This window comes from Microtus pennsylvanicus, chromosome 8 (assembly GCF_037038515.1).
Source record: "Microtus pennsylvanicus isolate mMicPen1 chromosome 8, mMicPen1.hap1, whole genome shotgun sequence".
Classification (NCBI taxonomy): Eukaryota; Metazoa; Chordata; class Mammalia; order Rodentia; family Cricetidae; genus Microtus; species Microtus pennsylvanicus.
Genome location: NC_134586.1, coordinates 99,412,679 through 99,429,027, shown reverse-complemented (window position 1 = coordinate 99,429,027; position 16,349 = coordinate 99,412,679). Strand labels below are relative to the sequence as shown.

The following is a 16,349-nucleotide window of genomic DNA, read 5'->3' as shown; positions in this document are numbered from 1 at the left end:
TCCAAGACTCTCTCTACTTCCCCCAAACACTAAAGTAGAAACAACACAAAGAAGACAACTCAAGAAGCATGGAGCTCCTTGGGAAAGATGTCAGAGGGGAGACAGAGGCATCAGAAAAGGAGAAGTCCAGAGACAAGCAAAGCAAATTTAATGTGTTGTCCCAAACGACCTTATTACCAAAACACAGGAGCTTGCCTGGAGGAAAGGCACCGGCCACACCGTGCACAGGACTGCAGAACTGTACCACGATGGCAAAGCTTTGAAAGGAAGAGTCTGAGGAAAATCTACAATGTGTGTCCTCTAACAATATAAAAGAGAAAAAAAATAATTACTAAGAAATCCAATTTTAAAATGATTAACTTTACTGTGCCGAATTTCTTTGCTATCTTTATTTGTTTGTTGTTTTTTTGTTTTTCCTGACAACTACCGGTCTTGAACTCCTTCTCCTTCCTCTTTGAGAGAGCTTCCAAGGTCAGCCTGCATGATCTGCCTTGTGCGAAGTTATAAAACTCCAGGTTTTTGGTGGTTTGGTTTTGTTTATTTGTTTGTTTGTTAGGCATGAGTGGGGTGGGTGGAGAACCAAAGAAGAGGATTAAAAAATTGTTGAGTATGTATAGATATTCGTTACAAGAAGCTTAAGGCATAATTTTGTGTTAAAATAATAACCTGTTAGGAGGCAGCTATGTGTCTGGACGACCCTTGTTTAGAAACTGGTGGCTGCTGGAATCTTTGCAGCGTCATCGGGGTCATCAGGACTGACGCTGTTTACATGGGTCATAGCATAGGAGCAGCCGTGAGCCAGGGAAAGGCAGCCCATTGGCCTCCGTCCCAAGCTTCTGTCTTGGCTCAGGTTCAACTTTCATTTTCAGAAAACAGAAACTCTGCTCAGCTGAGACTTACTCAAGGGAGGCGTTTCCCTCTGCCACGTGACAGAATGCACGGGGGTGTGGCTGGCCCGCAGCTTATAAGCCCTCTGGCAGCTGCAGGTGAGTGCAGATCACCATGGGGATGCTCGTGCCCACTGCTCTCGCTGCCGGGCTGCTGAGCCTGTTCCAGCAGCAGCTGGACTCCCTCTGGAGTGGACTGGCCATTCTGTTCTGCTGGTTTAGACTAGCACTGAAATGGCTAGGTTCTGGAAGGGGACAACCACAGCCACAGGTCCAGACCATGCCCGAGGAGACGCCGGAAGAACCAAACGATTCTCAGCCTACAGTCCCCGTTAGCGTCAACTACCACTTCACCCGTCAGTGCAATTACAAGTGTGGGTTCTGCTTCCACACAGCCAAGACATCCTTCGTGATGCCCCTGGAGGAGGCCAAGCGAGGGCTGCTTCTGCTCAAACAGGCTGGTAAGCTCCTAGCCCAGGCAGAAGCCAGGGTGCTCATGCCAGAGAACAGGGGTTGCACATAGGATGAGGGTGGGAAGGGCTCCCTGAGATCTAGACACAGCATCGTGGGGCAGGGAACAGGCAGTCTTTCAAGGATGGGCCAGGGACCAACAGCTTGCTCCAGTCTGGGAGGTGAGCAGTCGCTCTTGTGAGCAGAGGTGTGAACAGGGCCCCGTTCCTCCTGGTGTTTGGAAACAGGATCTCAGGAAAGTTGTGTCCCTGGAAGAGTCTGCCCAGAGAAATCTGATTTTCAGAAACACTAAGTCAGGAAAGGGGAAGGGAAGACCCAAGTCCCCAGTGTGAACAGCCTGGCAGAAGCTTCACCCTGTTCCTTGGTGGAGACTTTTCCCTCAAAAGAAGAAAATCTTTGCATTCTTTACATACACATTGTGTGTGTGTGGTATGAGTGTCTCTGTGTGTGTATATATGTATTGTGGTGTGTGTGCGCATATGTATATGTATGTATGGTGTGTGTGTGTGTGTGTGGTGTGTATGTGTGTGTGTGGTGTGTGTGTGTGTGTGTGTGCGTGTGTATGTGGTAATCTGGTCACCTGCTTGGCAACAGCAGAGCTATAGCCTGGGACCACCAAAGGACAACTACTTCAGGTATCATTCTGCTCTTAGCCTTCAGCCTTGTCTGGGACAGGGTTTCTCTGCCGTTGACTGATGATTTGTAGTGTGGGTTGGCATTTGAGCCTCACAGAAGACTCTCTTTCCTCCCATCCTGAAGTAGGAAGGATGGCGTCACAAATGCTCACTGCGGTGTTCAGGTTTCCTAGGGTATCAGGGATCCAAACAGAAGTTCTCAGACTTGTGCAGCAAGTGGGTCATAACACTGAGTCACCTGTCCAGCCCTCTGTAAACCTTAGCGTGATTTTGACAGGCACGTCATAGGATTTTTCTCCTAAGATTTGCTGTCCCATTCTTGGGTATGAGTTTAGCAGTGAAACTGCAGTATCTTCTCCTCCTAACCTGCCCTCCCTCCCTCGCTTCTTTCCTCCCTCCCTTCCTCTCTCCATCTCTCCCTACTTCCATCCCTCTTTCCCTCTCTCTCTCCCTCCTTCCTTCCCTCTCTCCCTCTCTTCCTCACTCCTTCCTTCTTTCTCTCCCTCCCTCCCTCCCTCCCTCCCTCCCTCCCTCCCTCCCTCCCTCCCTCCGTTTCTCTCAAGAATACCTACTCGCCTAGAAATTGCCTTCTCTTCTCTTTAACCGAAGCACAGTCGACAGGTCTAGGCACCAAACATGCTAACTGTACTTCCCCATGACTCTGCAAAGAGGTCTCCCTGGACCACAGCTGGGTAATAGAGAATTATTAGCCAGCGTTCCATGGGCAAGCTGGCCTCCAGCCACCACACTGACCCCAGGGGGACTCCCATTTGGATTTGTGATGCTCACTTTAGACTCGCCTGATTTTATGTGTGTGATAATGAAATCATGCAATACACAGCCCTACATGGTGGGATCTAATTCACTTGGCTCCAGTCTGAACTGCCTTATTACCCACAAGAAAGACTCTGAGCCTTGTTACCTCACTGGGACCTAGATTAAGGTTCAGCCTTTTGGCAGCAGGGATTTCGTAAGGTAGCCACCGTCTCTGCTTTCCTCACTGAAAGCTTTAGGAGTCACCTGCCCACTCCCCTACACCTTAGCTCTTTGACAGAACTGGACTCTGAGCCCCGGACAGCGCAGCTGTGATGAGTTCACGGTCACCCCCACATCTTCTCCCAGATGCATCTGGGATTGACTTTTTGTTCTGAGCATCACCCGATGGACTCACGGTGCCCGTGGACTTCTCAGAGAGTCTGCTGCGATGTGGAATTGGTTTCCCGTCATCGAGTGTATCTGTTTCCAAATAGAAAAAGAAGAGGAACGAAATACTACAGTCATTTCCTTCCTAGTTTAGACCATGAACAGAACCCACAGTTATTGAGAGTGGTATGAATATTGGAAAACAGGATGAGATAAAAAAGAGAATAATGGTTAGTTTTATCTCATTAATTTTACCATAAGGAAATGTTAATTTGTCTTTAAAACAAAAATGAATGAGGCTGTGAGTGTATCTCATCATCCCAAAGTGCCTATCTAGTATACACAAGACCCTGGGATCTGGCCCTATCCCATCCTTCATGTGAATACATACAAATACACACTAAAAATTTCAAAATAATAATAAGATTTATTACGTGTGTATGTGTGTGTGCATGAGTGCCTGTGTTGGTCTGTGTCCCCAGAAGCATAGAATCCTCTGGAGGGAACTGTGAACTGTCCAACATGGGCACTGGGAACTGAACTCTGGTCCTCTGAGAGAGCAACAAACGAGTTCTCTCTCCAGCCTCATAAACCAAAATAATGAAAAGAGTATTTGGAAAATGTAAAACATATAGCTTTTGCTCCTTACAGGTATGGAGAAGATCAACTTTTCAGGAGGAGAACCCTTTCTGCAGGACAGGGGTGAATATGTGGGTAAGCTCGTGAGATTCTGCAAGGAGGAGCTGGCCCTGCCCTCTGTGAGCATCGTGAGCAATGGCAGTCTCATCCGCGAGAAGTGGTTCAGGGACTATGGTAAGTTCCCACAGGCAAGACCTTGCTCACTACAACTCGCATGTTGACTCCTGTGTTTTCTCCCTTTCTGGGCTCCAGGCCAGAACATCTGGGGAACTGGGAGGAAAGAAAACCTAATTTAATCTTGATTCTTATAATATCCCCTGAGTTGTGCATGGTGTTAGATTATTTTGTTTCTGTTGGGTGCTAATAAACAGGTACGGGGAGACAGATAAGAGAACAAGTCAGCGTGCAGAAAGTTGCTACACCTACTAACTTAGCACTCATAGATAACTGGGGTCTACATTTAGCCATTACTGAGGAAAATCAATACACTCTACAGCTTTATACATGTCTCTGTTAGAGACAGGGCATGGCAGTGACCTTCAGTGCTGGCAATTGAAAAGCAGAGATGGATCTTGGTGAGTTTGAGGCCAACCTGATTTCTATAGGGAGTTCTAGCTCAGCCAGGGATGTCCAGTGAGACATTTTTTTTTGGAATCTCTGTTAGAACTAAGCGATTATAAGTCTAGTCATATTAGAAGCTCATAGCACACCGACTGACTGATTTTTTGGTGCCCTTAATATTTTCTGAGAACTGCAGTGTCTTGGGAGCAACCCATGGCATGAGGTGGCTCGTTATGATTACTTTCTGTTTAGAAGACAGTTAAAACCTCCCCTCCGAGTCCCTTACTCCACCCTTGCTTTGTGACCCTGTGAAGCTCTGGAGTCATTCAAAGGGAAGCCAGCACTTTTGGTTGGAGACACTAACCAGACAATTTTACAGGATGCATCCACCTGCAGGCAGAGGCTGAGCTTGTGGGTGAAGGCTGTCTATGATGTTTGGGCAGGCAAGGAGGATTCTTGGAAATAGGGACAGCAACTCAAGGAGGAAGCTGTCGTGGTGCATCATGCAAGACGTCTGTGATGGGAGGCACTGGACGGAGACACTGGGGGCACAAAGTGAGACAGAAGGGACGATGGCAGAGGCAGCATGAATAGAGAGCAGTGGACCATGTCTTGAAGGGTGTACCCAGGCAGTAGCTGCTCTTTATGAAAAACTCAAAACATCTACCCCTGTGTCAAGGAGTGTGGACAGGACGTATGCTTCAGGACAGTGTCAGAGACTGTGGTCAGAGACCACCCAGAAAGGGTCATGTGACTCAACATCATCGCCTAGACAGACAGCAAAACACAGACAGCAAAAGTCAATGGCAAGGCTCTTTTCCTGGTAGTCAGGTAAATGGCAATTGCAAATGTTAATTGGCTTTTAGACTAGATGGAAAATTGCCTACCCTCAAATTATCCCAGATGTATAAAGCGATATTCTCTGTAAAACTATCCCGATTATAAATGTCTGCAAATAACTCGAAGTTGGACCTATGTCCTCGGGCATGAGGGGAAGCTATCAGAGACATACAACACCTTCAAGTTTGGGAGTTTGTTGGCAGACTGCCAAGACTCTTTCAGGGAGAGCAAAAACAGAGCAAGATAGCAGCAGGCCACAGGTGTGTATCACTGAGTACAGAGAGGCCATGTGTTTTTGAGCCCATCTCTAACTGAGCCTGCACGGGTTTTCTTTACTTCCTAACAGTGAACCTCGACAATGTTGGGGTTGTCTTCACACAGGAGATTCACTTCCATATTGGATCAGATAGTGTCACAGAGTGCTGGTCACTCAAGCATGTATTGCTAAGTACATGGAGTCCCCAGGACTCCAACAATACCTGTAAACACATCATATATGTGTCTACACAATCCTGACACATGGCCGCATGGCTGGAGCTTACACGCATCACCCATTGTTATTATGCATGCTGCTGTAGCAACCATATAGGCAGGGGCTGCACAGTACCCCACCAGAGCCTCAGCTATTCTGGAAAAACACAAGACCTGGGCCAACAGACCTGCTCTGTCAAATGATTCCTCCCAAGAGCTGCGACCAGGAGGAGGGGACATCAGAGAAACACAGCTAAAGATGGGGGGACTTCACAAAAACACAGCTAAAGATGGGGGGACTTCACAAAAACACAGCTAAAGATGGAGTGCAGGGTGAGGATAGAGGGATGGACTAGCAGATGCTCGGTGCTTTTGTCAATCAGCCAGCCAAGGTGCTCCTGGAAGAGACTGCTTTTCATGTGCTTGGTTTTGAGCTTCTGTGTCCCCTTGGTTTTGTTAGAGACTATGTGTTCAGTTACCTCATCCTGGTGGGGCCTCCCTTAGGAATTCACTTGAGGTCAAGTTGTGGAACACTTTGAGTTGATTTAAATAACAGGAAATTTATTCTGGCTCCGGTGTGTGCTTGTTAGATACAGGCAGCATGAAGTAAACCTAAAATAAGAGCTAAAATTAGTCTTTTCGCTATTATAGAGAATAGTATCGGAAAGAAATTTTGGAACTCTTCCCTTCTATAATGGGAAGAGAATTTTAAGGTAAAATGGAGACATTTGGACATTCTCACCAACCAAGAGAGCTCAAGCTTGGTCAGCTGCAAGGATTACCTCAGGCCCCTGGATGCCTGCTCTTCTCAGGCAGCTGAGGGCAGGGAGCAGGGAAGGAAGATGGCTGTCACAGGAAACACAGAGCAGACACTGGAGCTCCAGAGACCGGCGAAGAGAGGCCCAATGCCAAGCTCAATGTCAATATTTTATAGCTCTCCCCATGACTCCCTTTCAGGACTCTTAATTCATGGCCTTGCAGGGTGGGGCCTGTTTGTTCCGTGCACCCAGCTCCCCTTTATCTGGATTGTCTCAGCCTCTCTATCACTCACACCCGACGCAGCACAGAGTGTCTGCAAATAGTTCCATAGTAAATAAATGTGTAAGGCACAACTAGAGGAAGCTCCTGAGTCTGAAGAAATGACTAGACAGCTAAGACACAAGTTTGTCTGCATGCCGGGCAAAGCAGCCTACAATCCTTCATAATTAATAGAAACAGGCTTCATGATTTGTGCGTCTCTATGACAACACAAGAGAAAAATCTTATTAAATGGTGCTAATGATTATTCAGGCACCTGCATGGATGCAGTATAAAATTGATCACATTAAGTAGCTCTGTGATTTCATTATGCATGTATGTATGTATTTTATTGATCGCATACATACATACCCTGCATAATTCACATCTCTCTGACTTTCCTGCGTCCAGGACAGAGAACAAAGAATCAGGAAAGTCTTTCAAACACAGCTGCGAAGATAGTGCACTTTACTGTAAAGAGATACAAATGGATTCGAGGACTCAGGGAGCAGATTATTATTGTTATTATTATTATTATTATTACCATCATCATCATCCTTTTTCTGCAGGTGATTATCTGGACATTCTTGCCATCTCCTGTGACAGCTTCAATGAGGACGTTAATGTTCTCATTGGCCGGGGTCAGGGGAAAAAGAACCACGTGGAAAACCTTCAAAAACTGAGGAAATGGTGCCGAGACTACAAGGTGGCTTTCAAGATCAACTCTGTCATCAATCGCTTCAATGTTGATGAAGACATGAACGAACACATCAAGGCCCTGAACCCTGTCCGCTGGAAGGTAAATCCACACTGCCGCTTGCTTGACTTTAATCCACAAAACATGCAAGGGAGGCTTTGCTAGGTGAGACTCAAGTTAGGGACCCTGGGGACTCTGGAACTTTCTAGCCGGGACTTTAACTCTGGGCTCTGTTAAGTTTACATCCTCGCTGTTGTGTGTTTCGTGTCTGTTTCCAAAATCTCTAAATGATTTTCTTCAGGATTATTCTGAGAGTAAAGGCCATGCTGGGCCTCAAGTAAATTCCTACTCCAGGTTTGCATGTGCATGGGCTAGATGATCTTCATAAATCCCGATGTTCTTGAGTTTGCATTGAATTACTTGGTCACAGGGGAAGTCTATAGAGCAATGTTAGTCTTTATTCCAAAATGCACTCCTTAGAACTGTCCCAGATAGCAGTCACTGGAAGTCCCAGGCTCACAGAGATACAAGCCTGCCTATTAGAGAGAGGACCCACCATAAACGGGAAATTCACATTTTCTAACCCTGACTACTCAGAGCCCACCAAGGGGACTGCTTAGAAAGCAGCTTCTTGGACCCCTTCATGCATCCACTGTTGTCCAATAAGGGCGGGCCTGGTTGGGAGAGCTGGGGTGTGCTTGTATTATTAACAAGCCATGTGGTTATCCTCGTTGTAATTCCTTTGGATCCGTGCCTGGAGACAGAGTAGACAAATTGAAGGATGGGATTTGGGAATTGAGTTTTGGGAAGGACTAGAACGCGGAGGGTGCAAGTTCCCTGACACTTAAGTATGGAGGACTTGGGAAGGTGGGGCACACAAAGCTGAATGGCAAAACATCGTGGAAGAAGTTACATTTGACTGTGTTTCGAAAGCAGGAAAGAATTTCCACATATGGGGCTGGCCCAGGCGAGAAGGCCTAAGCTAGGCCAGAGTCGTGCTCACCCAAGAAAAGCTGTCATTCCGGGGCAACCTTGGATCTTCTTTAGATGCCAACTGAGCCAAGACAGTAGGGGAATAAGGATAATAATTTTTTTCCCATTGACTGTACTGTAATATTTGGAAATAGATTAGAAATAAGCTAAAAATGCTATATACTTTAAAGATTTTTTTTAAACAATAAATGTGTTGAAATTTAACGTCAATGACACCCTCAGTCACAGAATAAATGGAAAACAGCTAAAGAAAGCTGAATGGTGGAGTCAGGACAAAGAGAGGCAGAGACCTCGGAAAGAGGGGTGCACCGACCAAAGACCTGTCCCTCCAGTCACCTGCCAGGCTGCTCATCTTCTCTCTCTTTTACCTCAGTGCTACATTGACCCTTACTGCCCCTCACTATTCTCCTTTCACTCTCTTATTCTTTTTTTTTTTTTTGTTTTGTTTTGTTTTGTTTTGTTTTTTTGTTTTTTTTTTTTTTACTTTTATCTGCATTTATTTCATGTTGAATTTATTCACGTGCCATAAGTTTTTGTTTCTTCAGTTTCTTCTGGGATATCTTTTTCTTCTGTGCAACCTCCTCTTCTGGCTTTGGAACAATCTGTTCCTTTTCAGTGAGGATCATCTCGATGTGGCAAGGGGAGCTCATGTATGGGTTAATCCGGCCATGAGCTCTGTAAGTTCGTCGGCGCATCTTAGGTGCTTTGTTCACCTGGATGTGCTCAATGACCAGAGAGTCCACATCTAAACCCTTCAGTTCAGCATTGCTCTCTGCATTTTTCAGCATGTGCAGCAAAAATTCTGCACTCTTTTTTGGCCACCGACCCTGTGTCCAGCCCCACTGTTTGGCCTGGGCGCACCTACCGACTCCACCATTGTACCGACGGAATGGCACACACTGCTTCTTCAAAGTGACATCTTTCAGATACTTGGTGGCTTTTCGGATATGCATACCCTTGATGGCCTGGGCCGTTTCACGGGTGTTCTTAAAGTGAACCCGAAGGTTTGATCCTCTCGATTTGCATGATTTTGTGGGGTTTTCTGGGTCAAGAGAGTAGCGAACCATCTTCACGGGTCACCTCTGGCCGCTTACAGGAAGAGCTCACTCTCTTATTCTTAAGACTCATCTGTACATCTTCCTTCCTCGCCCTGATTCCTCTTTTCTCGTGGCCTTTCCTTACATTCTTCTCTCTTCTACTCTGATTTCCTGATTCGTCATTTTAAGACACTGGCTCTCAGTGTTAAGGGTCAGTTCCTGCTTCTTCTTCAAAACCTCTGCTATCTGTGGGCTCTTGACCGAAATTAGCAATGCTCCAAGGGAAAGCGTCTGAACTTCGTTAGCTCCATCCCTCGTGGCTCGGATCCTCATAGGCTAAGTGCTCACAGACTTAGCAGTGACTATCAATTGTATTCTGAGCTTGTTAGTACTGAACTGGGTAGGGTCTGCTCCCTGCAGGCTTGGAGAGAATGGTAGTGTGAGGCTCCTGGTCTAACAGATGCTTTATCTTCTCCCAGGTCTTCCAGTGCCTCCTAATTGAGGGTGAGAACTCTGGAGAAGCTGCCCTGAGGGAAGCAGAACGATTTCTTATAAGCAATGAAGAATTTGAAGCATTCTTAGAGCGTCACCAAGAGGTGTCCTGTTTGGTGCCGGAATCTAACCAGAAGGTTTGTATGCAGCAAAAGCTGCCATGTTTACTACCACATAACTACACTGCTGAGAGCTTTGCAATTTGCCATCTTGTTATTCTAGATGTTCTGGAAGGAGAAAGGGGAGGAGTGCAATCAATCCTAGAGTCAAGGAGATGGAGGTCTACTATGGTTACCTGTCATCTGGGACTGGGGTTCTTCAACGATACTGATTTTTTTTTTTTTTTGGCTAAGAATAGGTTTGACTAGGCCACCTCACAGATTAATTAAATGAATACATATATTTATAACTCTATTATAAAATACACACACAAAATAGCTACATGTTTGGGAAGCATGTGGGTAGGGCTCACACACTGAAGGAATATGTGAGTGCCTCCATGTTGGTGTTAGCATCATTACGACTGTCCCTTACACCCTCTCTAGTGATTATTTTAAAAGCTGGATAAAATGTAGAAGAAATGTTTTCCAATTTTGAGAGTCTATATCTAAAATTACCAGGCAGTAGAGTTGCACTCCATTCTTTTATAAATTTATTTGCACCAAAATTTGTTTTTTGTTTTGATGGTGATGGTGGAGGTGGCTTCTACAGTGTGGTGCAGAGCTGATTAACAAGGACACAGACTGTGTTCTGTGTGCACGGAATATTAACTGGTCTAAAAACGTGTCTGACTTGGGAGAATGCCTACCTAGCATGCTGCAAGCTCTGGGTTTGATTCCCCAGCATAGCTTAAAACACTCACTGCAAGTTTATAATCTAGCATTCAAGAGGTGGCAGCAGGAGAACCCAAAACTCAGGGACGCCCTTGGCCATGTAGTGAGTTTGAGGTCAGCCTAGGCTACCTGATGCCTTGTCAAAAAGGCAGGTGGGGCATGGAGGAGGAGGAGAGAAGGAAGAAGGGAAGAGGAAAGGAAGGAAAGTGAGGAAGGAAGGAGGGAAGTGGGAAGAAACGAGAGAAATAAAATTTACTGCCTAGCTCTTATTAGAGGGAGGTAAGAGTGTCGGAATCTCCCTACAGAGAGTAACAGCAGTGTCCAGTACACCCGAGAACACAAAACTGTCCCACGTCAGGTCACAGCGACATTAGGAGCTTCAGAAACAATGTCCTCCGCCAAGAGCCTCACTTGGACATTAAAAACTGTGGAAATTCCTTGAATGGTAGTCACTGTGATGGGGTCTGAGAGATGAAGACAGCAATCCTGGAACCGGCTGGAGGGTGGGAAAGCTGGGCTGCTTAAAGCAGCCTTCGGGGTAAAATTCTTTTGGTCTGAGTCAGAAAAATCCAGAATGACTGGATGGACGGGCCCCTGCGGACCCTCCCCTGCTAAGGGCCGCTGCCGTGAGTGTGTGCATGCACACGCGCACACACACACCAAAGGCAAAACAGCCAATAGGGCATAAAAGGTAAACAATCTATGTTGGATGAAACTAAAGTTTGATTCTGTTTTCCTCTGCAGATGAAAGACTCCTACCTTATTCTGGATGAATATGTGAGTATCCCCCACGAGCTGTAAATTCACAGGAAAGCAGGCAGCTCAGACATGCCAGAGGTGTGCCCAAATGAACAAATTCAGGATACATCTATTATGTCCAGTGCCGCTCTGGTGGTTTTATTGTCAGCATGGTACAGCCCTGGGTTCACATGCAAAGCTCTCTCTCAAATCAACCCAGGACATTATCCTCGACCTGGATTGGAGTGAGCCACCATGAGATGACATCCCAGGTAGCCATAAATCTGCAGATGTCATAAGGACATCACACTTAGTAGATCCCTCCAGTGTTTGGTCTAACACGGGCTCGAGGGTTGCATTGTGGCACCACCCTGTCCCCTGCACTCCACGCTGTCTTGAGTAACAGAAGGGCTGCCAGCACCTCTGTCACAGATGAACTTGGACAATGGGAGGAAATCTTATTGTCCCCTTCAGACACCACCAACACAATCTCTGAGGCCATTGCTTCCAAAGGAAAACCCGCCCTTATTAAAATAGGAAAGAAACCACGCTTGTTTTCCTTTTCTTTGTTGTTGTTATTTAGATCTTTGGATTTATGGCCTCTGCTGATATTCCCAGCAGAGGACAGAAAACTCCATGCCAGGCCATGTATTTGAAATGAGCAACAAAAAGAAATAAGGGCTCAGTATTGACCTTGGCATTTTGAGAAATATTTGTTACAGCTTCTGTGTTTTGTCATTTTTCAAGTTAATCAATGAGAGAGTGCATCAATTTTGTTTATTTATTGCCAACTTGAATTTTATACAACCTAAGAAAGAAAGTAACCATAGAAATGTCCAGTTTACAGATCTAAGGTTAAAAAAAGGAAGAAATGAAGTTGTTTTGGAGAATAAATTGTCATGATTGACTGGAGATTTTTAGCAATATTCCCCAATAAGCTGTCTGACAGATCCCCACAGAGTTGTAACAAACACTGACAACCCAGTGTTTGCTTTTGTCAACTGAACAACTAATTTAGTGATTCCGTGTGCACCATCCGACGCTCTCCAGGATGTTCAGTGTAGACACACAGCAGCTTGAAGCCCTCATTCCTGCCTTCAAGGGTAGAAAGGAAGGAGACAGAGAAAGACAAATGGATAGGATGTGTTGGGGACCTTCTGTCCTGGACCTGGCTCTTTCCCACCTCAGTAGCCTCTGTCTTATCCCCTCAGGAGAAGCCTCTGTCAGGACTCACACCACACAAGCACAGCTGCCGTCTCCCTGAGGACATTCAGCTCAGCTTCCTCAGAGCACAGCGCCCACCCTGCTGTACTCTATGCTCTCCTTTACCCTAGGGAATGATATCTAAAAAATCCAGTTAGTCTCCAGAGAGGGCCAAGTCCCGGGTGGTTAAGCCATACTGTTCATTACTCCCGGTTGCCACCCTCTCCACGAGTGTGAGCTGTCTGTTGGGAGTGGAGTCTGAGGATTTTAGAGTCTGTCTTAGATCTCAGTGCCCATGTGACACGATTGGGATGTGGACTTTTGAAAGGATAGTTTTAGTTGAGTCTCACAGGATAAACCATATGGCAACATACTTATTTCTACCTTGTATTTCCCAGATGCGCTTCCTGAACTGTACTGGTGGCCGGAAGGACCCTTCCAAGTCCATCCTAGATGTCGGGGTGGAAGAAGCGATAAAATTCAGTGGATTTGATGAGAAGATGTTCCTGAAGCGGGGAGGCAAGTATGTATGGAGCAAGGCTGACCTGAAGCTGGACTGGTGAACCTGAGACAAGAAGGATACTCTGACCAGCTACGCGGATCTCCACATGAAGCTGTCCACCACCCGAGGTTCTTGCTCTCTATCCAGAGATGAAAACATGACTCTCGGTTGTACATCCTCTGGCTGTCTGTGGATTATCGTTACTGAGAATGTGGACTGTATGTTTGTTTTAGTTTGACTGAACTAAGAAGAAAGGGGTAAAACCACGCAATGATAGCTTATAAAACAGATAATCTGCCTGTGTGCAGGGATAGAGTTCAGTTCCCAGAAGAGCGAGGTGCACTGGTCCCGAAAACCAACGTATTTAACTTGTGTTTGAATTTTTGTGGAATTTTACTGTGAATCCCTTGTTTCCTTTCTCCTCCTCCTCACTTGAGAAGGTGAGTTATTTTCTGCTAAATATGCCAGTTTTGTTCACCAGGAAACATCACAAAATATGTCCTCCGGTGACTATTTAAAGGCTTTTCTGCTTTGGAATGTTGGACTTTTTACTCAGAAGTACAGGAAGAGTAGAAGGTCATCCTCTAAGTCTGGAAAAGCAGCAAGGGCTGTATTGGCGCATTCGGTAAAAGTCATGGAAGCAAGGCCAGGAAGGACTCTATCGGAAGTATGGAGTGTGGTCGGCTTGGTGTAAAAGCACCTGTGGCTCCATGGAAAATTTTCCCAAGGAAGCCTGAATGAGACCCAGTCTAGGTCAACGTGAGATGCACCAGATGCTTCTCCGCACCAAAAAAACAGAAAAGACGATGAGACTGGGTCAAATACTCTTCCTGTGGAAGCATCGCGTGACTTGTCAGACCAGAACTGCATCTCACCGTTTGCAAAATAACAATTTCCTATCAAAGAGCAAAAATAGTTGAAAGTTTTCTGTTGCCAATGAAATTTAACGTCCCTGAAATTCTTCTTCTGCCGCTAGAGGGCGCTGAGATGTCAAACTTCATTCGTCATCTCAGAAATTTTGCTTCAGAGTTTACTTTTGGAACTTGGTGAATTTTGGTTCTGTTTCTTCAGTGTGTGTGTGTGTGTGTGTGTGTGTGTGTGTGTGTGTGCGTGCGTGCGTGCGTGCGTGCGTGCGTGTGTGTGTGTGTTTGGATAAATACTAAGAATTTGATAAGGAACTGGATTTGTAAGTATTTTCTCACAAAAGATGTTTATACTTCAGTAAGGTCACCATAATTCAACAAAGACACTTTGTCTCACCCAAAATAGGTCAGGAGCTCTGTATTTCCTGTTTTGTTTGTTTGTGTGCTTAGTGCTTGCCTTTTTTCCCTTGAAGTTGGGTATAACTATGTAGCCCAGGCTGTCCTGGAAACCATGCTCTCCCTGCCCTAACTTCCCCCATTCTAGGGATTACATTTGTATATCACCCAACTCCTATCGAGATATTTTAAAGAGAAAAATGAGTCATGTTTTTCCTGTAGATTTTGATATTTTTTTTTTAGTTATGTTCGGTGTACTCAGTTTACCTGGGAAAGCCCAAAGGACAGGGGCAGATTCCCACTTGGTCATGTGACAGGAAGCAAATTGGAGCTGAAGCCCCATCTTACATCTTGGAGTTCGTTTTCTTCTAGCTGAGTGAACCTGTATGGCTCCTTCCCCTTAAATACTTAAAAATATCCCTCCTTCAAGGGAATAATTGTGATATTTTATCATCACAGTAAAAATCAAGCTCTGATTATATCATGAAATTGGTTTCCCTTCTCAGTTTTAAATCTGGGTGTTCATTTGTGAAACAGCGCTCTTCACCAGGAAAGCAGAGCGTTATTTAGTTGTTATTTGCTAAGTGTTGCAGGCAGTGGTATCAGATGACCGATTGACTCAGGGTGGTGATGCTGGGGAAGGCGATTTGCTGAAGAACTTTGGAGGGTAGAACACCCCACACTGATTTTAAAGCCCTCAGTGTCTCTGTTATATAGTGTTAAATGACAAAATCATGGGCTGTTCATTTTTATACTGAAAATGTAGGATGCTATCTGGCTAAACAATGTGGGAAAAAATGGGCTCGGGTTTGAATTGAATTGGATTTTGGGAGGTCTAATTGTTGCATAGATAAACAGCCAAACCATCGAACCCAGGAGCACTTAGTTCCTTCCAGCAATAATAATTCAGCTTGTGTCCTACCCTCTTGATGAACTGATATTGTTTAATAAGCTCTTTTTAAGACAAAGAACAATGATGCGGGTGATCACATATCATCTGAGTGTGTTCAGATGAGGTTTAGTGTTGGGGGGGTATGTGTATATGTATTCTTCTGTGGGATTTTACTGTATGCGGTAACATGTTTGTTGTAATAAAATGTTCTGTGCATGACCTAAGATGCTGCGCTAGTCACTCTTTGGGGTGTCACAGTCCCTGTGCACTTTTCCATCCTGAGCTCGCTGGAGGCGAGTTCACATTAAAACTCAACTAAGATATGGATATTGTTGACACAAGACAACCCACTCCGCAGCAGGGCTGCATGGAGCCCATCCGCTGGAGAAAAGGCTCCAGCCTAACATGCAAGAAAATGTCTGGGAGCCCAGCAATCCAAACTGAGGATCTCAGAAGGGTACCCATGCTGCTGGCCGGGGAAGGTTGCCCCCAAGCCCTTGCTGCAGCCACCAGTGTGAAGGGTACCACTGCTTGATACTTGGCCAGCAGTACAGGCCTCAGAGCTGAATCCACTCTTCTGGACTCTCTCTGAGACAGCAGGGTCCTGACTCTGGCCACTGTCGTAACTACACTCCCTCGGCACAAGTAAGAGGTATCTGCAGTCCACTTTACCAGAGTGAGGCAAACCCAAAAGATGCTGACCTCTGTAGCAGTGGTCCACACAGAATGGCCTGTTCCCAGCTCCAGGTCTGGACGGGGGATTTAGGAAGACTTAGCTGTAGCCATCAAACTGTGTTTATTGACAAGCACCTCTCCTGGGCACTTCCCCAGCCCTAACCCCTGTTTGAAAGTGCCATTGAGAGATGTGTCTATTCATTGGATCACCAAGGAAAGATGCCTTTAGACTGCTATAGTACAACAAGTGCACACATGAACATACATGTGCACACTCACATGCATACACAAAGAGAGACAGAGAAGACAGACAGAGATTGGCGGAGATAAAACTTCAAGAAACTAGAGTCCCTCTCATCTTTTA

General features: G+C 45.7%; 1 protein-coding gene across 1 annotated transcript; it reads left to right on the top strand.

Moving 5' to 3' along the window:
* Positions 1-776: 776 nt before the first annotated feature.
* On the top strand, positions 777-15,532 carry Rsad2 (radical S-adenosyl methionine domain containing 2). The gene is made up of 6 exons (XM_075984120.1): positions 777-1,348; positions 3,788-3,949; positions 7,234-7,463; positions 9,871-10,020; positions 11,461-11,493; positions 13,056-15,532. Exons 1-6 carry the CDS (start codon positions 1,003-1,005, stop codon positions 13,218-13,220), a joined length of 1,086 nt encoding a protein of 361 aa, XP_075840235.1. The 5' UTR covers positions 777-1,002; the 3' UTR covers positions 13,221-15,532.
* The last annotated feature ends 817 nt before the right edge of the window (positions 15,533-16,349 follow it).